The sequence below is a fragment of the Hyperolius riggenbachi genome, chromosome 6 (genome assembly GCF_040937935.1).
Source record: "Hyperolius riggenbachi isolate aHypRig1 chromosome 6, aHypRig1.pri, whole genome shotgun sequence".
Classification (NCBI taxonomy): Eukaryota; Metazoa; Chordata; class Amphibia; order Anura; family Hyperoliidae; genus Hyperolius; species Hyperolius riggenbachi.
In genome coordinates, this window is record NC_090651.1 from 255017834 (window position 1) to 255041201 (window position 23368).

General features: G+C 42.4%; 1 protein-coding gene across 7 annotated transcripts in view; it reads left to right on the plus strand.

Annotated features, from left to right (window-relative positions):
- Positions 1-23368, plus strand: part of SAMD11 (sterile alpha motif domain containing 11) — a 272374-nt gene that overhangs the window by 231531 nt on the left and 17475 nt on the right. For all 7 annotated transcript variants that reach the window (XR_011022124.1, XM_068240716.1, XM_068240712.1 and 4 more), the window contains exons 9-11: positions 15183-15298; positions 15630-15708; positions 17529-18229. Coding sequence is in view for 6 of the 7 variants with exons in the window: in XM_068240716.1 (XP_068096817.1) it covers positions 15183-15298; positions 15630-15708; positions 17529-18229 (896 nt within the window). In the remaining variant the exon portion in view is untranslated. The remainder of the gene's footprint in view (positions 1-15182; positions 15299-15629; positions 15709-17528; positions 18230-23368) is intronic.

Sequence of the window (23368 nt, forward strand, 5' to 3'; positions counted from 1 at the left end):
CTCCTGTGGCCAGGTGTGTTCTGCGCATGCGCAGTTGCAATTTTTTCAAGCTGTGCGAGCACAGAACACTCCAGGCCACAGGAGCACGACCAGGGCACAGTGGCTGAAAGGAAAAGAGCAGAAAGACAGTGAGGGGCCTAGAAGAGTACAGAGGGCTGAAAGAAGCCCCAGATAATATAAACAGGAGACATTAATGTCGCTTTAGGTTCCCTTTAATATCAAAAGCGTATTCTAAATTTCTAAAAGAGACGACCAGTCCAGTAACATAACTAAATGACTACAGTATACAGTACTCCATAAAGTGCTGTGGAAGATGTCAGCTCTCTATAAATGCTAAAGAATAATAATAAGATACACATGTTATGGGCCGAGTCTTTCCAACACATAGTTGACTTCCTGTCATTCCGTCCATTGTATACTGTCACTTCCAGGGGAGGAGCAGCATAAAATGACTAATAACAGAATGCTGATAATGAAGGGCAGCCCAGATGGTGAGACTGTCTGGTACATTTGCAGCGCAACTTACCAGTACATAGCAAAGCATCTGCACTGTGCTTTCTCTAAGAAATGATTCAGAGCTCTGTCTTCTGGTAAAGTGAGTGGAATAAAGAGGTGTTAGGGCCCTTTCACACTGGGGATCACAAAATGCTAGCAAAATATTTTTTGTGTATTTTTCACTTTACAATTTCACGATTTTTGAGTGATCGCAATTCGCTTTCCTTAAAGGAGAAAAAAGTATTTACAGCATATTATATACAACCAGCATTTTTTTTTACTAGACCAGCATTCAAAGGGTTACACACAGGGCTGGAAAGTTCAGTGCAGAGAAATGTGGATGCATCCGAAGTGTAGATTGTTATCTTGTGTTTACTTAATTGTATCAAGTGACACATTCTCTGACTGTTGAGAAGCTCCTGGACACAGACAGAGACTCAAAGCATTTCTGAATTCAATACATAATGAATAAAACTAGTTATTAATAAAATGCCAAGTTAGGTCACAAAGCAAAAAACTGTACTTTTGGGAATGTATAATTTCTAAATGAATAATAATACTTATGCACAAATGCAAATATGATAACCGTATGGCATATAAAATATTGCTTTCGCTGTAAAACCACGAGAAAGTGATGCATGCACGCGTCTCCGTTTACCGCAAATCATGAATCGCCGGCAATCTCTGCAGTGAGATTACTGCCATATTCTTTTAATTACATTAGCACCTTACAAAATGTAAGCGATCGACGGTAAACACCTGCAAATCCCCCCAGTGTAAATGGGCCCTCAGTAAATCTGTTAATATATTGCTCTTGGTTTGTTTTATAAATATATGCTGTGTGACACATTTTAAATATTACCCTTACTGCTTAATGTTTAATTTAGTGATGTATACAATTTATATTTGTAATAGTTCAGGCAAACGATCAATATCTTGGAGATATCGATAATTCACCTGGTGTAAGTTCTCTGGTTAATGGATGACACATGCATTTATGGCATTGGGAAGAGATAAGTTGTGTGAGTGTTGTGTGTGCACTGTGGGATAGTGTATATGCAGCTCTGGTTGGCCTCTCTGCTTACTCCCTCCTCACTTCCTCCCTTCTGATGAGTAATTATGTTCTCAGTCTCACTTCAGGATAGCACTGGATACACAGGACAGTAGTCTTATCTCTGAACAAGCTGGAACAGACAGCATTACTCATCAGAGCAGTCGTTGCAAGAGAATCTGGGTACAATACTTAAACTGTGTTCAGTTTTGCTGCACTATAGCTAGTGTCAGTTACTGTAAATACTAGAATATAACTGATAGCAATATAAACAGAGGGTACCTTTATGAGTATAAACTGAGGGTGCCTTTTTTCCCCCTACTCCTCTGACACACTGGTTCCCCTGGTGACTGTTGGTAAAAGAGAGAGAGAGAGAGATTTTTTTAAAATCACCTGCTAAATACAGTAAATCCAACTTTTTCTGTAAAAACAACCCTGATCCACCAAGGAATAGCGTCCACGAGAATTCTGAAGGTGTCCTTGGGTATCTGACTCCAAGACGTTAGCAGCAGATCCTTTCATTCCTCGGCCATTAGAGAATACTGTTCAGTTGAAAGGGTGCTTGTGGTCTGCAACAATCTTTATGCTGGGAATACATGGTTCGTTTCTGGCTCTCGATTCTCCTCTCGATCGTTTTTGCCACTCGATTCTGCAGTCGATTTTCTTATCTTCCGCTCGTTTTTCTTATCTTTTTCCAGTCACTTCTATCAGAAATCAAGCTGCCAAAAGGATCGAAAGGAAGATCGGACATGTCGGACATTATCTATCGAACCATCTAATCACCTTAAAATGAACCGTGTATTTCCAGCATAAGTTTGGTGTAAAGATAGCATCCACATGATCTTAAAGGAAAATGTGATTAATCAGACCAAGTCATCTTTTTCCATTGCTCTATGGTCCAGTCCTGAGAGTTTTGTACCTATTGTAGGTATATTTGGTGGCCTGTTGCAGCTTTAGCCTCGTACCACTTGATAGGTACAAACCCATTAGCCATTGCAGTTTGCCCTTTGTCAGTCACTCAGGTCCTTATTGTTGGCATTTTTTTTCCCCACAAACTATCCTGAAATTACTGTTCGCTTGCTTGTAGGTATGGGAACTCAATTCCTAAGTTGACAGCTCTGGGCAGTCGAGTGATGTTTATCGTTGTTAAGGAAAAAGGGGGAAATAGTGCCGTGCAGGGTGGGTGAGGGGAAGGAGGGGAACAGTGCGCTCCCCAATCATTGCCACTTACAGATACAGCATGTCGAATTCTTCAGTCAAACTAGGGGGATACCTGTACATACTTGAGATTCTCAGACGCCTTGGCAGAGTTCTTTCTAGCGTGTGTACTTATCTCACTGTTCAGGGGAGACTGCTTAATATAAACATGAATTACTGAAAACTATGTAAAAAAAATAGTATTTGTTGAACAATCTTCTCATTTCTTAAAATATGGTGAAAGTGAGTGGAAATATTGTACAAATAAGCCAAATTGTTGAAGCTTGTGCAACCTCACTCACTGTTTCATAAGAGCACATTGTTAGCACAATACGATGTCTATATCTTTTGTTTGTCGCCTTTTCGAGGTAAATGTGACAACTGCAAAATGTTTTACTCTCTATTATCCTAGTGTAGCCTCCTTTAATCATGTACAGCAAATGATTCTCTGTACAGCCCTCCAACCATCTTCACCCTTGTAACTCCTGTCCCCATTAGCAGCTGCCTTCTCCCATCTGCAGCATCTCCCCTCTCCCATCTACAGCACGCCCTGTATAGCCTCCCACTTCCATGTGCAGCTTCCATGTACGTAGCATCCCACTTAGACCATGGCCTTTGCAGAAGGTGCAAATCAGAAAGCGAGACAAACTATTTTGCCTGTTGCTCCAGGTAAAATGTTGTCCAGGCATAACTTGCCAGTTTTAAGAGAGAACCATGATCCATTTTAACAGGCTCAGATCAGGTCAACAGGTCCCGCTTTTTAAATTTATAGTTATTTCTTTTGTATTTTTGCTAACAGTGATGCACGGCGGTCAAAATCTGCCAGGTTCCTCTGACCGCCAGTGGCTTAAGCAGATATTATATTTTCTCAACTTATGAGTCATTTAGATTCCTGGCTTTAGAGAATTTCTTTTTTTCTTAGTCTTTGTTTTTACTCAGGCAGTGCTGGTTTCTAGGCAAGAGTGAAGTGGTCTTAAGATGTTAATCTCGGTCCTTGGAAGGATGACTAGGCCCAGAGCTCTGGAAGGATGTGTAGGATCAGCCCTTGCAGTAGGATTGCATTAGGTATGACAGTGTTGTGGGAACACATGTGAGCGAAGGGGTTTGCACTTTGGCTAACCCTTCCCATCATGGGGAAAGCTGCAGACGCAGACACGCCAATTGTGGGGATTGCATGGTTCCTGTCCAGCATAACTCCAGGAAAACCTCCCAACCTCTGTGTGGCCTGGATGTCTTCCAGGGAAGCCAGAGGAATAGATGAAGAAAGCATGTTTGGGTGGGGGAAAGAGCAAGAGAGAAGGGAGCAAGTGTGTCTGAGGAGCTCGATCTGGCTCTGACCTGTAATTTCCATCTGGAAGGGAGCGAGTCCTGTTCTCTGCGCCAGACTTCATGAGGGAAGAGGGGAATGCGGTCATTTTTTCCCCACTTTTCCTTTTTTTTTCAGCTCCAGATAAAAGATCATTGTCTGGGCAGGGCCGGATCTTCTGCCGTTGATGCTGGCAGAGGACTAGTAAATAACCGTTGCTTCCAGTAAGGGGGCGGGAGAGTCCTGGGGCTTTCTATAGGATCAGTGTTTGGCAAACAAAAACTGCAGTTGTTTTTCTTCTGTCTGGTGCAGGCTTGACAGAGTGGGATTATCTGGCTCCCGGAGGGGCCTGTTGCCAGACAATTTTTTTTCATCCTAACTAAATAGCAAGAGGAGTCTGAAACTCTTATGACTGTCATCACATAGAAGATAAGCTGAGCTACTCACAAGCTCCTGTTGTCGATTGTGTCATGGCTTATACACACCATGCAATTTTCACATCAGATCAACTGATCGATCAATAATTATCCAGCAATTGAAAATCGAGATCAGTATTGCTCAAAATCGATTTCTTTGTTAATTGGAAGAAGATCAGACATGCTGGAAATTATCGGCTGATCTGATGGGAAAATTGCATGGTGTGTATAAGCCTTGAAGTGAAACAAACATTAAGCTACATGCATTACAAGATTGTCACAAATGGTTGGATCAGGCAATAATCCTATGTCTGTATGCAGCTTGACATCACTAACACCTGTACATTCTTAATTCTAACGGTGCCCACATTCATTCCAATAGTACTGCAAGATGGAAAAATGTTACGGATTGATTTTTAGTAAGAGTTCTTGATTGTAATATCCTGACTTGATGTAAATTATTTAAGAGTGAAATAAATTGCATATTTCTTACTACCTATCCTGAGTTAAGGTTGTATTTTACACTGCCTCCCAGCTGTGAGCGCCGCCTCACACCTATTTTAGTTTGTCCCCTCTAGCTAGGGGCCTCCACCATGATATTGGGTGCAGCAAGGTTTTTTTGTTTTCTCCGGAGTGCGACTCACCATACTGCAAGGATAATTCTTTTATATCTCAGTGGACACGGAATTCTCCACAAACCTGTTGCTGTGGTTGCCTTTTTGTAACCCAGTCTTGTATGTAGCATTTCTTGTACCAGTTATCCAATTCTCTGGAATACGACACTATATTGGTGCTCCTGGCTTCTCTGTCCTTTTTTCTTTTTCAATTCCGGGAGTTTATCCATGCAGTGCCGGCCAATAGGTGATAAACACTCAAGGTTCTGTGGTGATGGGTTTGGTTAAATGGTAAGGGATTTGGTGTGTCCAATTTAAAAGCTATTCAAAGCTTCCTCCTAAAGCTTTTTTCACACTGAACGCTGAAAAAAACTGTTTTAACTGATATGTTGTTCCGTAGCAGTGGATTGTGAAAAGCTTTCAGTTAGAATGCATATAATGTGAACTGACCCATAGGGAAATATGGACACTGGGCTGCACATCATATGTCTGTTCTTTTATAACTCACAGCAGCTGTGAATGGACCCTACACTGTCATCCTTTCACCCAAAGGGAGTAGATACATTCTAGCCTAGCTAGTCACAGTTTCACTGAGGCAGTCCCTGAAGATGTGACCTTTACCTAAACTACCCCTAAATATCACAGGATGTCAATGTCTTTGTGCTCCAACATTTTTCAGCATGTATTTATGTGCTGGCTAGGGTAATTTTCCAGAGATTTCACAGATGGTTGCTATTTTGGAGAATATTACCATGATTATCCGCTTAGCATTTAGTCATCATTCTTAGGACTTTTTGTCTGTGGTGGTTGTTAAGGGTTAAAACACACACTTGTGCTGGCCAGCCTACAGCACATAGCTGGAGCTGACAAATCCCCCCTTTTCTCCAGTTCCCTCCCAGAGGCAGTGAGTGGAAGTTGGATTTATAGCAGCCAGAAAGCTGGGGAATTGCACAGGGTGAAAAGGCTTGGCATGGGGTAAAGATTCCTTCCCTTCTCACTATGGGAGAACTCCAGGGGACCAGGAATTACTGAGCGTCTTGACAGCTCTGAAGGCTAAATGCACCCAGGGATCTGTTATCACTTGGCTCTTACAGCCGGGAACCACACTCGCTGGAGACTGTTGCCACAATAAATTGAAAAACGATTGCTTTTTAGTTGCACATGTGGCCGTTCTCTGTTGCATTTGCAAAGGATTGCTGGAATAAATTTTAGGAATCAGAATACAAATTTGAGAATGTTGGTATCCCAATAATTAACCAAGGATAAAGGATAGCTCACATTGGGTGCAAGTTGTGGGGGAAAGAGGGTTCCCCTGGAATTACCTCACCTTAGATGATGACTGCACTGTCAGCCCTCATCTAAGGTGAGATCATTTCAGGTACCCTTTCCTCAACATCTTGCTGCAGCTGTTTCTCTTTATTACAGTTTACCCCTTGTGCTGTGGAGCTGCTCTGTACCATCTGGACACCTGCCTGATCGCTACCTTTCCGTTAGCAATCAGTAAAAAACACAGATTATCGATCAAAAAAAAAAAAAAGAATCTTTTTCTAGTAGAGTAGTGTACGTGTACTTAAACGGAACCTGAAACATTAAGTATATGGGAGCTACCATATTTACTTCCTTTTAAACAATACCAGTTGCCTGGCAGCCCTGCCGATCGATTTGACTGCAGTAGTGTCTGAATCACACAGTTGAAACAAACATGCAACTAATCCTGTCAGATCTGACAATGTCCAAAACACCTGATCTGCTGCATGCTTGTTCTGAGTCTTTGGCTAAAATTATTATAGGCAGAGGATCAGCAGGATAGCCAGGCAACTGGTATTGCTTGAAGGGAAATAAATATGGCAGCCTCCATATCCCTCTCACTTCAGTTGTCCTTAAAGTTAGAGAAGTGCAGGTATCACCTATAAAATAACCCACATTGTTTAAACACCCATATTTTTTCCAGTTTTCCATTTCTTAACTGAACTTCACATCTCCCACCCTTTTTAGGCAAATGTTAGGTCTTACATTACAGAAAATGCAGCATGATAAGTGAGACTTCTTTGGATGATGTGGCAGAGCTGAATACTGGAATACCTGAGAGATTTAATAAGGAGATTCTATGTACCAGCATTGACATCAGCAGAATATACATTTTCCTGGATTTGATTGGAATATTGCCAGAAGCTGGCTCAGCAGTGAAGGGGACCGTGTCACTTCCTGGGACAGAAGTCCCTTCTAGTGTCATAAAACTTGGCTGTTCTTAGGATTATTGAGCACTGGCTGTGTGTGTGTGACTTTCCATCCTGGGTCAGGACAGGGTTAAGCATTTTAACCGTATAACGCATAACCCTGTAATGACTTTAACTATTGATTATTTGAAGGCCATTAGCGCTTATTGTTAAAGAAAAGTCAATACTTTTAAAGCCTTGTGAACCATTTGTCTCCTGTTAAAGGACATATCAAATTTAGCAGCGTGCAGCGCAAATCCCTTAATGCCCTGCATGGCTGGAGGAGCCGCGCTCCGAGGATCAGAAAGCGGAGACGCAGACACAGGATACGAGAGCTGGGAGGCTGCGAGCACAAACATCGTCTGAGCAGTCTCTCTGCCAGAACCCAAATCCTGAACCTAGCTCCTGGCTTCTCCAGATGATCCACCATATATGGAGAGACGCAGAGCAACCTTAACTAGAAAGGGCAGTATTGTGGAGGGAAATGTATTGCTGCACTCAATTAGGTTTTTATACATTGAATGACTGACTTGTAAGCTAAAAGCTTTTAGCAATTCAAAAAGCTTAAACCAATGTTTTCCTTCTCATGTTTGGTTGCTAGGGGTTTCTGCACACCATCGACCTGTGTGGAGAATGAACTTGTGCACACCAAAGTCTCCGGTGTGGCCAGTACATCTTACCATACATTTCCAGTTTACAAGTCTGATTTACTAAAGCATCGCGAAGGCTGGAGACCATTAGTTGCCCCTCCGATCTGACTAAATAAAATATCACCTGCTTTTGTAAGGTGCTGAAAGTTTGAAGTCCTCACTTGTGTCATATCTGATCATAGTAAGGTTGACTGACGGGGTAGTGGCAATTGGAGTAACATGAATGCACCAGCAGGAAGATGATAAACTCTAGGCTGTTCTAAATATACACAAATTACACAAGTTCAGACATAACTCTTGGCATGTCCTGATTGCAGATAAGAATTGCAATCTAGCCACCTATGAGCAGCTGATTTTTCATGAACTTGAGACATTTTTGTAATACCATTTGTGATTTCTCATGGTCCCCAGTGAAATCATGGCCTGTAGAGTGTATTTTTCTTCTCTTACCCTTATAACCCTTACTAACGAATGAACTAACTAACTAATTGAGGGAAGCGTTAAGTAGTCACCCCATTTGATATGCTATATACTGTGTTTGTATATGTGTGTGTGTGTGTGTATATACTATATATATATATATATATATATATATATATATATATATATATATATATATATGTTTATATAGCCTGAGGAGTGGGGCATTTGGAGAACGGATTCTGCATTGCTGGCAATTCCCCGTCATTGATTGACAGGGAGGGGAGGGCGGCAAGTCTATTCTCTCTACAATTATGGAAATCACTGGGAGCGGAGTATGTAAACGCAGCTTGTAATTGCCGCACGCTGACCTCGGCACGCTAAGTTTACCCGTTCTCTCTCCAGTGGTTCTGCGAGAATGGTCTCTATGGCAACAGTGCACATGGGTCCAGCAGCACAGGGTTAAGCGAGCCTTATAAAACCTTGTAATGTATTTTGGCTGTAAGCCCGTGCGGTGGAGGTGTTTGATTGTGCATGAGGGAGCTGCGTATCAGAGCATGGCAAACCGCTGCTTTATCCTTCACTTCTATATATCGCTGGCACACAGCAGGGTCTCATTTATCCAAGTGTCTGCTTTGCCCCAAGCAGCCAATCAGCATCAATTATTTTTATTGCCTACCTTATAAACATGCAAGGCAGAATTTGGTAGGTTGCTAGCGGCAACACAGATCTCTAAAAACTCTTATGGCAAGTGATGTCCCGTGCTTTGCTGCTTAGATTTATAACACAAGTGGTTTTTATAGCTATTTGTTCCTCCTACCAATAATGATAATAAAACCAATACTAGGAAAACAGTCTGAAGATGACAAATCTTTACTCTTCGCTCAGATTATAGAAGTAAAAGAAAAGTATTTCCTGTGTATTCAGTGACAGCCGCAATCTGTTACGGCAGTGCTTCTGGGGAGGGGGAGTGATTTAAAGGTCATGTGTGCTGGCAGTTAACCGAATAGGAAATTATTTCAAGATTTGATGATACTTCTGCCACTTTTTCAGGCAAATAAATATCCAGATGTCTGACGTTCTTCATACACAGAGAGCCTTAACCTTTTCAGTGTTTCTAGTGTGAATCCTTATAGACTCCGAGTCCAAAGTTATGTACACAGCTTAGATTTTTATTTCGGATGATAATCTAGCATGTGTGCATTGTCCCCACATTCAGTGGCTTCCTCTTCTGCAATAAGCAAAGCTGGACAATCTTTAAAGAGGACCTGAACTGTTGCACAGGACAGAAGGGAAACCTAGCGAAATGCACCCTGTTTGTATTTAGAGAGTTTAGCCTGTCTAATTCCCCCACATCTGTGACTAATCACAGGTTGTAATTTGATCTCTCCCCTGTGTCACCTGACTGCCACTGCAGACAAGCTTATTTGAAAACACAGGATGTTAACAATATGTCTGCTCCCATGAAAGCAGGAAGTAGAAACACTGCAGATTTATTGTAGGATTTGTATCAGAAGTAACAAAGGATTGTTTTTCTTTAAAGGTTATTATGCTGTTGTGTATCTTTTAGAGCAGAGAGGAAGACGTGAGTTCAGGTCCACTTTAACCAATGCTGCTGTTGTGCCCACAGCAGAACACCCCCAATTGCACCTTCCTAACAGACCAGGATGCTTGGCAGATAGCTGAGAACAATGTCATTCCTAGACTGTTGCTCAAAATTATCAGGAACAATCATCTTAAAGTGGGATTATCACTATAAAAATCAAATTTCAACAGCAACTGGTCTGATTGTATTAAGTGTTAAAGATGCTAATCCTGCATTCAAAACTTTTTCTGCTGTTATGGTTTGGCGTTATCACATACCTTAGGAGCACTGGCCCTTTAATTGCCATTGCCATCGGCTGGCAAAACAGTTGTCTTTTTATCTATAATATATTCCTTCTCTTCCCTTTATTTCCCCCTCCTTCTAATGACATAAGACAGTGAATTGGCTAGTATAGACCATAGTGGGAGTGTCTGAAGACTCTGGGAGGAGGGTGGGTAACGAATACACAATTAGCAAGAGGAGAAAAAAGAGTGAGGGAGGGAATTATGTCACAGGAGTCATCACCTGGACAGTGCAATACATACATCTGTTATGTAAGTAGAACAAGTATTTATCTACTTATATCTGTGTTTTTATTTCAAGGTTAGCATTGGGTGTCACTTTTTCTTTATGCAACAGTTCTCCTAGGTGTGCACGTAGCTCATACAGATTAGATTTCAACTTTAAGAGGCCTGGAGGTTTAATCATATTTGTTTTTGTTTTCCTACATTTTGCGTTATATATTAGACATTAAGTTAATCTGACAGCTCTTGGTATGCATACCCTGCTTAAATTTCAAGATTAAACTGTAATATCCTTAGAGGCAATAATACACCCTGGTTGCTGTAAAACTTCTATGCATCCATGCAATTGTCTCTGAGAAAAGGAAGGGTGTGTATAACCATACAAGTGCTACTTGTGTACATCAGTGTTGGCTGGCGCATGGGCACAGTTTGTCACTTAGGCTTGGTTTACACATAAACCTGTACATTTCCAGTCTAGTCCTGATTGATCCTGTCAATTTTACATCAGTTTTCAATCATTTTAACATGACTGGACCAGAAATGTGCTTTTATGGTGAACACACGCATAAAAACCACATACAAGACTGATACAAGCTAATGCCAAATGTAAAAAACAGACAGGACAAGACTGGACTCCCTTTTATGTGTGAACCAAGCCCCAGACTTATTCATTCTTTCTAGGCTTGATTAGTCAATGCAATTTGCAGCATGCAAAAGACCCATCGCAGTCAATCAACCTACAGTACACTAAAATCTGCTTGGTTCCTATGGGGTTACAATACTTTGCATATTACATATTTGTCAAGTACATTAATGGTACATATACAGCACTGTGAATAGTAGTAGATCAGTAGCACTCTACAGTGTGTGTCTTTCTGAACCCAAGGCATAAGTGTGAGTGCATTTTGAGCTGGGTGATTGTACATGCAGCATATCCAGTTCTGTTTGATTATAGCGGTTGGATGTGACTGTACTTCAGATGTCTGTATGAATATGTACTTGCAGTATATTCCTACTTTTATGAAAACACCTACTATGGTGAATGATTTTCCATAGTTCTAAGCCAGGGGTCAGGAACCTTTTTGGCTGAGAGAGCCGTAAACTACACATATTTTAAAATGTAATTCCCTGAGAGCCATACAATAGGTTTCAAACTGGGACGGTAGGGCTCACGTCCCTGTTGCCATGGTGATGTGTATACAGTTGATCCACCGGGTAGCGGAAGTGTCAGACACGTCTTCAGCTTCTCTTGGGTTTCGGACAGCAACATCAGCAATTTTCCAGAGAGCCAGACAGGAGAAATACTGAATAACAGCTTGTACAATTAGCTAGCTGACTTGAGGGTTGATTCACTTTGTAGAACGAGATCCTCCAAGTGACAGGCAGCCAATCAAAGGGCGGGGATCTCGTTCTAAAAAGTCACTGGACCTGACAGTCCAGAGTGGAACAATTGGAGCAGCGGTTTGTTTTGGGGTAGCTTGAGTAGCGCTAGAGCAGTAGCGTGCACTACTTTGAAAATTTTATTTGCGCTGCCACACTAAGCTGCGCTGCTTTGAGCAGTGTAGCTTAGTGAATCAACCCCTACGGATTTGTCTGTGAGCCAGATGTAGCCATCAAAAGAGCCACATCTGGCTCCAGAGCCATAGGTTCCCTACCCCTGTTCTAAGCCATAGAGGATGGGGAAAAAAGCAGTTACTGGTATTCAGACAGTCAAGTGTTAGCTTGAATTTAACTAGTTGCTGTTAGTAGTACCTCTTATTTCCCTTTCGACCATTTGTCAATCAACCATTACAAATGTTAAGTTCCAGATAACTGCAAAATCTGGAAGAACTACCAGCTTAAGAAGCATCTCCAGCATGGCATGGAAGATGCACATTAGATGGGGAAGCAGTGTAACTTTTGCAGAAAGACACAAAGCTGGATAATCCAGGTAGGCAGCAAAGTGATTAGCAGTAGCTCTCTTGCCTTGCAGCTCTGGGGTTCTTCTGAATTCAAAGCCCTTGCAGGCCTTTGCATAGGGATTGCCTTGCAATTGCTTAGTTTCCTTCTATGACTCTGGCCACTAACATAAGTGACCTCACACCTAAATTTGGCTGTAGAGTATCGGTAGAACACTTGATTACGAGTTTTAATGACACAGAGGGACTAATATAAATGGTTCAGTGTTCTTTGGATGCAGTGCATGTAAAATATGTAAGACTGTTATTCCTTTTCAATTGCTATTGAAATACATGTTCCCTGGCCTGCTGGCTCCTGGATTTGACTATGGTGATGTCCTGATTTTTCTCATGTATTGGGTTGGAATGTTGGGTTAGCCTGCTTCTGAAATCACTCTCAATGGTACAATACCCTACTGAACACAGTAAGCCATTTAGGGCACTTAGAGGGAGTCTGATATTTGCTGTATTCCTCCCTTAAACACGCATGCGACTTCAGGCGTATAGTCTCTGGAGGCCTTGGAGCAGTAGTTGTTTGAGATTTTTGTTATACGTATGCTCTTTTACACCACTGATACACTATTTAATGTATTGTGCTGGGGTGAACACCATGTGCAATAACATATGAAGTCCATTAATGTTGATAGCTGTTTTGTCTGCTGGTTGCTTGGATAGGGGTTCGCAAAGGAAAATATTGGTTTATCTCTACGGCTCAGTGAAATGTGGCTGCGCATTCTTTTGTTTCTTGGTGTTCATTTTTGTTGAGTGTGTGACTTGTGCATTAGTGTGGAGCTGGACTAGGAATGTTATTGAACACAGTATAGCCTGACAGGCGGGGAAGTGGTTAAATTCTGCCTGATTTCCCACACTGCATCCTATATAAAAGCCGCCTCACGTCTGGCAGCCTCGTCTCCCCATGATTACAGCTAATTACATCGACCGGACACCTCCTCGCCCCCGCCATGCAGCTTTAATTGACCGTTATTCATCTGCAGGCTGTCCGGGTGGCAGAGCACTTGGCAGCCCAGCGACAGAGGCCTCGGCTAATTGTCGGGCCTGGGGGATTAGGCCAGGTGATTACACACTTCACGGTGTAATTACATAAGCATCGCTTGGCTGCTGCCCCGGCTCGGAGCCGAAGGTCACTTTCTGCGTTACCTGAGATTAATTGGAGCTGCCAGTAGAGTGCGAGGAGCTGGCGGAGCGCTGATACGATTAGCAGGACGTTTCAGCAGCGAGGAATCGATGGCCGCTCTTCCCAGACAGCGTGAGCCGTACAATTAGTTTAGTGCTGAGCGAGGGGAGAGGTGGGGGTAGGCGATAAGTGGGGGGGTTGAGAAGGGAGAGGGGGGTGGCTGCCAGCCGCACTTTAAAAACCGCTATGTTGTAAATACGTGAATATTGGTATTTGCGAGTCTATTACAGCCCTTTTCCTACTTTTCTTTCCATTAATATTACCCATTTTACAGGCTGGATTCCAATGCGAGTCGCATTAGGTCACTTTTAGTGAACCTTCCGGTCTCAAACCACACATCAAGTATGTGTGTATTTATATTGCTGGATCCTGATTGTACAGAGTTATGAAATTCTTATGTATACATGCGCCCCGCCATTTGTTTTGTACTATGTACAGCGCCAAGAAAGGTGATGGCGCTATATAAACAAAAAATAATAAAAATAACGCCCTACAAAAGGTGAATAAAAACATTCTAGATGTAACACAATGTTAAACCTCTTACATTACATCATCATTTGACTGATGTGTACTTATGACCTCAATAAGTGAAATCGACCCCATATTTTACTATAACTCATTACTAATTTTGCACCACTATGAAGAGATCTGAGGACTTCCTCCTTGCTTGTTGCTTCCCTCTTTGCGAGGAGTTTGTACATCTACAGCAGTGCTGGGGTCAGTTCCCGATTTCTATTTTTACTTGACAACTTACTTTCGGTCTGCCTTCCAACTCTGTATCTCAGCATTACTCACATATTTGTGATCTGGATAGAATATCTGCAGATCAGGTCTACTCTCTAGGCACAGATAAGAAGGGAATAGATTACACAGGTCAGGCTGATCTATAATTTCCATTCAACACAGGAGTATTGAAACTACATATGTTGGAGTTTAGAGGGCATGGGAAGCCAGCAGCAGATGTAGGCCTGCTTTATACTGTTTAAACAGTGCTGTTAATAGTGAGTAACACCAATAATACACTATAACTGGGTTACTGACTGGGTGAATTTGGGGTAGATTTTGCATATTTAACGTAAATTTCAGTCTTATTTGGTTTGCAAGGAATGATGGGCTATTTACTTAGAAAACCCAGCACTGCAGTTATTCCTGTATATGAAGGAGTGGCTGCTATGATTACTGTACTTTTATATTTAGCATCCAAAAGCCAAAATATGTGTGTGTACCACTACAAATCAAGAACCATTGTCTGCAGTGTATAAACTTATGGTACCACAAGAACATGACTTCCATTAAACTTCTTTGATGATTTACTGACACAATTATCAGTTATTACTTTGCAGTCATAATTGATATTGATGTTACCATCATGCTTGATTATGGAAAGACAAATACTATATTCCATTTACTGTTATAATGGCCATCTGTAACGCTGGTGTCGGTTTTATGGGAATTCTAATGGTTGATAATGGTGTGAAAACATCACTTTTCCAGCCCTGGTGCTATTCATTATGTATGAAGTCTGGACTGTATGAAATTTGCATTTGAAATGAATGCATTTATATTTCCATTTCAGGGATATTTCTCACCCGCCTCCCTTGCTGTCGCCTCAGAATGCCCCTCACATCGCCTTGGGACCACACTTAAGGCCGCCGTTTCTCGGAGTGCCCTCTGCATTGTGTCAGAGTCCAGGTGAGTGTAAGTCAAGTCACTAATGTGTATGTTACAAACAACAAACAATAATCTATCTGTTGCTACCATAACTTACCTCACCAGTAGTAAGATAAGTGTTGTACATGGTACAGTGCACAGCTGGAGGAGAGCTTACATTGGATGGCAACGGAAAGAGTGGGGCTTTCAACAGTGTATGACAGGAATTATTAAGTACATTTGAATATTATTATATGGAGAATATGGAGCAGTATAGCCAAAGTGTTAAATAATTTAATGCTTTTCAAGAATAATGTTGGGGTTGATGGAATGACCAGGTTGGGGTTTACAGTATGTTCTCTCTTTTCTGTAGGCTATGGGTTCTTACAGCCAGCCCAGGCGGAAATGTTTGCACGACAGCAGGAAATTCTGCGGAAACAGAACCTGGCAAGGTGAGTCTTTATCTTCCCATTGTACTCTGCAATGCAAGTCTGAGCACAATGAAAAAAACAGGAGCATACAATAACAAAGTATATAACTAGAGCTTACACGTGATGAGAACTGCATGTCCGAATGACCATAAAGCTCAGTTGGTGAAGTGAGGATAACCACTTCCCACTCGCCCATAGACATTTATGAAATGTCCATTTTACTGGAAGTGTTTAAAGGAGGTCGAGTTTCAGAACTTCCCAACTGGTCATTCCCAATTTTTCAAATATGCACTGTGGTTTCCTACACCTGCAAGTCAGTGGGAGCGTTTTTAAAAACGCAAACGCAGCACTGATGGATCAAAAAGCGCTCTGCAGTGTGTCTCAGGCCACAGGGTTGGGAAGCAGAAGTGAGGCTAAGCATGACTTCTACAAAAGATTCCAAAATGAAATTTTTCAAACAAGCAGTCTGCATCTCTGGAACCACTTGTTGGAAATTGCAGTTTTTATTGAAGGACCGTGGCTTATGTATTTTTTTGTATTATATGAAGTTTCTGGTTTGTGAAAAGGCTTGCTTCGAATATATGTATGTGCCATGTTTGAGATATTTGTCAGAAATTAACAATGCAAAAACTCCTAATAAACACACATACACACACAGTTGCATTGTTACAATAATCCATGACATCAAAGCAGCAAACTGTTACCACAGTAAGGAAATTGTCACTGTATGCTTTGCATGTTAAGCATTGTACACCTCAGTTTACCAAAGTGAGATAGGAGCCTGTTACTTCTAGATAACTATAAGTTTGGTTTAAGTTAAAGTGGAAATTCGGGTATTGTTGATTTAGCTTTTTTAGGGTCTGTAAAGTTTTTAGTCTTGTCTGTATTCCCACTAAGATGATTCTGTACCACTTCCTCTCTCTATGACACCTGCTGCAATACAGCGAGTGCGGGGACAGATAATAAAAAGAAACCCTGTCATCCATGAAAAGGAAAGGTTTGCATTTAAATTGATTTTATACCATATATAATTGGTGTAACTTCAAAAAGAGAACTACCAATGCCTCCAACATCTATCCACCAAGTTCAGTCCTCATCAGCTTGCTCTAACTAAGCAGCCCTGATCATCATCATATGAATCTGTAATGAACAGCCAGTACTACAGTAGCTGCAATGCCTCATGGGCTGTTGAATTGTTCCTGCATATCCAACCGCCCTCATGGTCTGTACAGTGTAGGGCAATTTTATCAAAACCAGTGCAAGGAGAATGTAACCAAATCTGGGGCAAAACAGGTGCAGAAGTGCTGCACCTCCTCCTCGTTTGGGACAGCTGCTCAATTTTTGCACCAGTTCTGCGCCTGTTTTCGTTGTACTGTTTTGATATATCCGCCCCAGGTTATTCTGGTTGTCTGGTTTAGAAAGCCATCTAATTTCCACATCTCAGGTGGCATTGCCACATGTAGTACCAGTTGATTTTCTAAGAAAATTACCATATCCAGCGCCTTCTGGTGGAGTCAGGTTTGTGTGATCCTCCACCTCCTTTAAATGGTTGGTTGCCCCTTCTGCAGCCTACCTTTGTGATCATCACTTGTTCTTTCTACATATTTTTCTAAGTAGTGACATATTGCGCTATTTGTGCTCCCATTGTCTCCGTGCTTTGTTTTCCAAGGTGCACAGCCACCCTACCCGCATCTAATTTGTATGCTAGGCATTTAGAAATCTAAATCATTGCCACTGTTAGAAGCTAATCACTTGTGTTTGGGTTGGATCAGTTAAGAAATTGTTAGACAAATTTCTGTTTACTAACCCGGTATTTGCATTGTGATCCTTTTTTCATTAAGACTTGAAATGTCTGCTGAGATCATACGTCAGAAGGAGCTGGAGAACCTGCACAGACAAAGACTTTTGGCTGGTGATCCACTTTCCCTTCACCCTGGATTACCTCCTGATCACCCTGCCCTGCGCAACATTCACGAGCTCCCGGAAGGTCACCCCTTAAGAGAAGAACTGTCTAGAAGGAATGCCATGCTTGTTTTAAGACACAATAATACTCCATTGCTCTCCCTAAATCACCAAGGAGTACCAAGTGTGCCTCCGCCAAAGGAATCCCAGAGTGCCAGGCGGGCAAGTCGAAAATCTGCACATCACCGGATGGACACCCAAGGAAACCATGGTGAACCAAAAGAACTCTTGGATCAGCGTATAAGAGAGGGGGCATCAGAGGGCAACGATGAGGAGATGAAAGATTCAGAAAGTGAGGCAGATGAGAAAACAGACGGCTTAAGAGTTGAGCGTGGTACCTCCTCTTCATCTCATGAACTGCAAGAGGGGAAAGATGCCCTCAAAGGAGGAGAGTCTGTGAAAGAGTCAAGTGATGCTCATACCCACCAAAGCCTCCCCTGTGGTCCTTCAGAGTCACCCACTCACGTATTAGGAGCAGGAATCGGCAAAGCAGATGCAAAATATCTGCCTTCTAGCTCAGTGCCTCCACCTCAGCCACTTCCCTTCGGGTTCCCCTATGTCAATCCTTACTTCCACACAGGTGGGTATCATGCACATTTTCTGATAGAATATATTTTACTTTTGCCACAATAGGTTTCCTATTGCTTTGCTGCCAGTTCTAGTTATTATTACCTGTATATGTATAACACCAGTATATCACACAGTGCTTCAGAGCACTTAAACAGACTTTTCCAATTTAGCCTATTTTTATTGCATCATAAATCAGTCTGTCCTACTTTCCACGTATCCGCAATTGCACAAATAGGCAACACCCACTGTGGTTACAAAAAAAACCATGCTTATATCCTATCCCCCTAGCATGATGGGGGAAACGACGTGCGTGAAGCAGAATCCATACAAATCAGAAGCTCAGGATAAAAACCAGATAGATACCTTAAAAGAGAGAAGCCTCAGGATCTTATGAAGGCTTTCCTTGCTGCTGTAAAGCCCCCTGTTGCAGAGCCCCATCACATTTGGGCCATGCATCTCTTCTTCCTGGAAGTGGTTCTGCGCAGTAGCTGCGCAAGTCTGCATGCGCAGTAGCACACATCGCGTGGCTACGGCTTACTGCACAGATGGGCTGGGTCGGTTATTGTGTGGCCACGCTGGAGCAGGAAGAGCTGCGTGGTCCTGTTAGGATTAGCGACTATGCATTGTCGCTATTCTTTGGGGGGGGGGGGGGATGGAAGGAGCTCAGCAATGGGGGACAACACAGCAGGGAGGGAAGCCTCAATAGATTCTTGAGGCTTCCCACTCTTTAAGTAAATATCTAATTCTGTGTACCTGAACTAAGGAAAGGGAAGGCTCTGGGTCCTATAAAGCCTTCTCCGTCCTCTCACAGTGTCCTCGTTGTAGTGCTGGCTCCCCTGTTTGAATCCCACGCCGGAGGAGGCTTTGGGAGCTGAGTGCTCCCGAAGACGGGCGACTATGTACTGCGCCTGTGTGAGTGCGAGAGTGTGCTAAACGCAGGCGTATTATGGGGCCATCTTCGGCGACAGAAAGCAGTATTTGACCAATGTGGTTGAATACTGCTACTGGGGGAGCCAGCGCTGGAATAAGGGATCCGTGAGAGGTGCGGGAAGGCTCTATAGGACCCAGAGCTTTCCCTCTACTGAGGTATCTGCTTCATTTTTTTATAGCAGTTCCCATTCACTTTAATAAATGTTTCAATATTTAAATAAGTTGATATACAACTATGTAGACATACCTTAGCTCAGTGTGGTGTCCAAAAGGACTGGTGCAATAATGACATTTCGCAACACACTACTTTCTTTCATCTAGCCGCTCAGCCTGGTGACTGGTTGGGCTGGATAGCCTGATGAAGGACAGTGCTATAGTTCAAAACATCGCCACTCCACCAGACTTTTTGGAGACCACATTTTTTACATTCGGTCATTGGAAGGTGCTAAGGTATAGGCTTTGGACCTGAAAGGACAGCTTGATCCCATCCATTATGTCCTGTGGAACTTCACTGCTTTCCTATAAGATATATATCTAAGCTTCAGAAGCCATCACTAAACTTGTACTTATTCTGGGTCTCATTTAATTATCAGAAGTGGGGCTCCCTGTTTGTGGTACTGATTGCACTTGCAAAAATCAGCCCTGCTTAGTGTATCACAATCGATATAAGAAAAATGACCAGTCTTAGAATGAGCATCGCCAGCAAGAGAGCCAGTAGCATTTATATATCACACTTTTATATGTCACATTTTGCTGCATTTAGCAAAGAAAGAGTTAAAGAGAGAGCACATTAATGGATTGACAGGTTGCCTTTACTTTGTGTGCGGGTGCCCCGTCTCCCATCTTCCCTCCACCTCTCTCCCCTGCATCTCCTGTCCAGGCTCACACTGCCTGTAATTGAGTGAGACAGCTGCAGCGGGACTGGATTTAGCAATATTGATTTTGCAATACATTAGGAGAATGGAATTCCTATCACTGTTCCAAAGGCTTCCTGTTAAAGCAACACCTCCCACTGGCTAGCCCTCATCAACCCCTGACGCCCTGGCTTCTGCATCCGAGGAAGGACCGCAAAACTGTGGAAAAGCAGCACTTGGAAGCCAGACTGATACTAGGATTCCTCTGCAGAGACTTTATAGGCCTGTACATAGCCATCAGTCTAATAAGCCCGGGTAATATTCCCTGCGAACTCCACACAGGCTGAGAAATCTGTGAGTGGAGCAACTTGAAAGTGCTTTTTCATAGATTATATGGAACACACCAACACATTTCTCCTACAGTCTGTGGGGATGCATTTCATCTTCCAGATCAATACTTGGAGTTATCAGATGAATAATAGATCTGATAACTGGGCAAAATTATTTTCAGCTAATCTATAGCTTAATTAAAGATGACTTGTGCAAATGGACCATTTCACAGATGGGGGAATTACATTTCTTTTGCACACTTCACTTCCTGACATATCTTGTGCCACACTAAAAAACAGTGATTAGCTTCTAGCAAAACGATTAGCTCGCATTACTCCCATTATTTGCGAACATGGTTGCCTATGTACAATCTGTAATGTTGTTGGGTGTAAATACAAGTTTAATCAAAAACATCAAAATGGATGCAAACCTGTCAAAAATGAACTTAATAGCAACACATTGTTAATAACATGCCTTTAAACCGCCAGCAAACAAGAAAATACACCAAATAATTTTTATAGTACTTTTCACCCACTTTTTGGTACTTTTCCAACTGCAAAGTGCTGAAACGCTATTAAAAAAAAAGATGAAAAATTAAGTTAATTGCATTTGGGCTGATGTGTGATAATAAGGACTTGCCTTCTATCTGTTTTTATATTTGTAACAGGATGTCTGTGGGTCTGCATTTGCATTTGGCATTGCATGTGAGAATGATTGTTGATTACTCTGAAACCTTGCTTCTTCTTCCTACTGTTGTAGTTACATGTTGATTTACAAAGAACCATGACTGGTTGAGTTGGGCATCACACACAGTTGCTTCTCAGAACTTAAACCCTGGGCACAGTTCCCCTCTTTTTAAGAAAACGTGGGTGTTGGTTGATTAAAGAAGGGTTCCCACTGATCCAATCACCAATATTGCATAACTAGAAATGGTAGCAGTAGGAGCGGAAGTAGGATGGGTTATGACTAAGGAAAGGATTAGATTGTAAGCTCCCCTATGAGACAGGTAGTTACATGATTAATGTCAGTGCTGCATAAATACATGTTAATAAGAATACTGCATAAAACCTTAAAACTCTACCTATGCCTTGCACTAATCTTTATCCCTGCTGTATTCCTAGCATTAACTTTTACCCTAACTGTATGCCTGACACTAACCTTTACCCCTAACTCTATACCTGATACTAACCTTTACCCCTAACTTTATACCTGATACTAACCTTTACCCCTAACTCTATACCTGATACTAACCTTTACCCCTAACTCTATACCTGATACTAACCTTTACCCCTAACTCTATACCTGATACTAACCTTTACCCCTGCTGTATTCCTAACATTCACCCTTACCCCTAACTGTATGCCTGATAGTAATCTTTACCCCTAACTCCACAGATGACACTAACCTTTACCCCTACTGTATTCCTAACACTAAACTCTATGCATGACTCTTAGAACCCTTTTCCACTAGCAATCACAAACACCAGCGATTGCGATTTTTCATTTGCATTGCATAATCACTTTTTGCGATCTGAAAAATGAATCACTATAGTGTAAAATACTTCATGATTTCTATGATAAAGTTGCAACCCTAGTGATTTAAAAATTGCTAGCGTTTTGCCATTCAGCTGTGCAGCCCTAACTGCATACCTGAGACTAATCCTTACCTCTAACTGTATGCCTGACACTAACCTTTACCCCTAACTCTATGCCTGACACTAACCTTTACCCCTAACTCTATGCCTGACACTAACCTTTACCCCTAACTCTATGCCTGACACTAACCTTTACCCCTAACTCTATGCCTGACACTAACCTTTACCCCTAACTCTATGCCTGACACTAACCTTTACCCCTAACTCTATGCCTGACACTAACCTTTACCCCTAACTCTATGCCTGACACTAACCTTTACCCCTAACTCTATGCCTGACACTAACCTTTACCCCTAACTCTATGCCTGACACTAACCTTTACCCCTAACTCTATGCCTGACCCTAACCTTTACCCCTAACTCTATGCCTGCCACTAACCTTTACCCCTAACTCTATGCCTGACACTAAGCATTGAACTTACTGAATAGCCTTAGGACCCTTTCAGACCAGGGGGTGCATTCACTGAAGTTCAGTAAATATTATGTGCACTCACAGCGCACTTAACGTTTGCCAGGGGAATTAAAGTTCTGCATATACTCAAATATAAACTGATACAAATATAAACCGAGGTACTTACTTTTCCATTCAGACACCAGAAAAATAGTTTGACAAGTAGAAACCCAGGCTTCTACTTATATAGCATTCCCTGGTGTCTAGTGGTCCTTCTGCTCGTCTCCATATAGCGTTCTCTAGTGTCTAGTGGTCTACCCTCCCTCCTCCATACAATGTTACTCAGTGTCTAATGGTCCTCTTACTCCCTACAGCATACCTGGTGTCCATTGGTTCCCCCCCTCCCTCCTTCATACAACATACCTAATGGCTAGTGGTCCCCCATCAGAGTAGGATTATCCACAAGGCAACCTAGGCCGGTGCCTGGGGACAAGGGGGTATCAAGAAGGGGCCCATGTACCACCTCCTCTGTGCCATCTCCGACCTCAGATCAACAAACGTTGGAGCCAAAGGCCCCATTTTATCTTACTTTACTCCTGTCCCCCATACCATATTGCCTGGTGTCTAGTGGTCCCCCCTCCCTCTCCCATACAGCATACCTGGGGCTTGATTCACAAAAGAGTGCTAACTGTTAGCACGGCCGTTTTCGCGCGAATTTTTGCATTGCGCGCGCTCGTGAATTTTCGCGCAAAACTATAACGTTTTCGCGCTAAAACGATATCGATTTCGTGGTAAAATTCGCGATCGCGCGCAATGAGAAAATTCGCGCGAAAACGGCCGTGCTAACAGTTAGCACTCTTTTGTGAATCAAGCCCCAGGTGTCCCCTTCCTCTCACATAGCATGTTTTCCTGGCATCTAGAAGCCGCCCACCCTCTTTACCTGTGTCTCCTTGCAGAGAGTATTGGCAGCAGAGGAGGTGCAAAAGCCTTA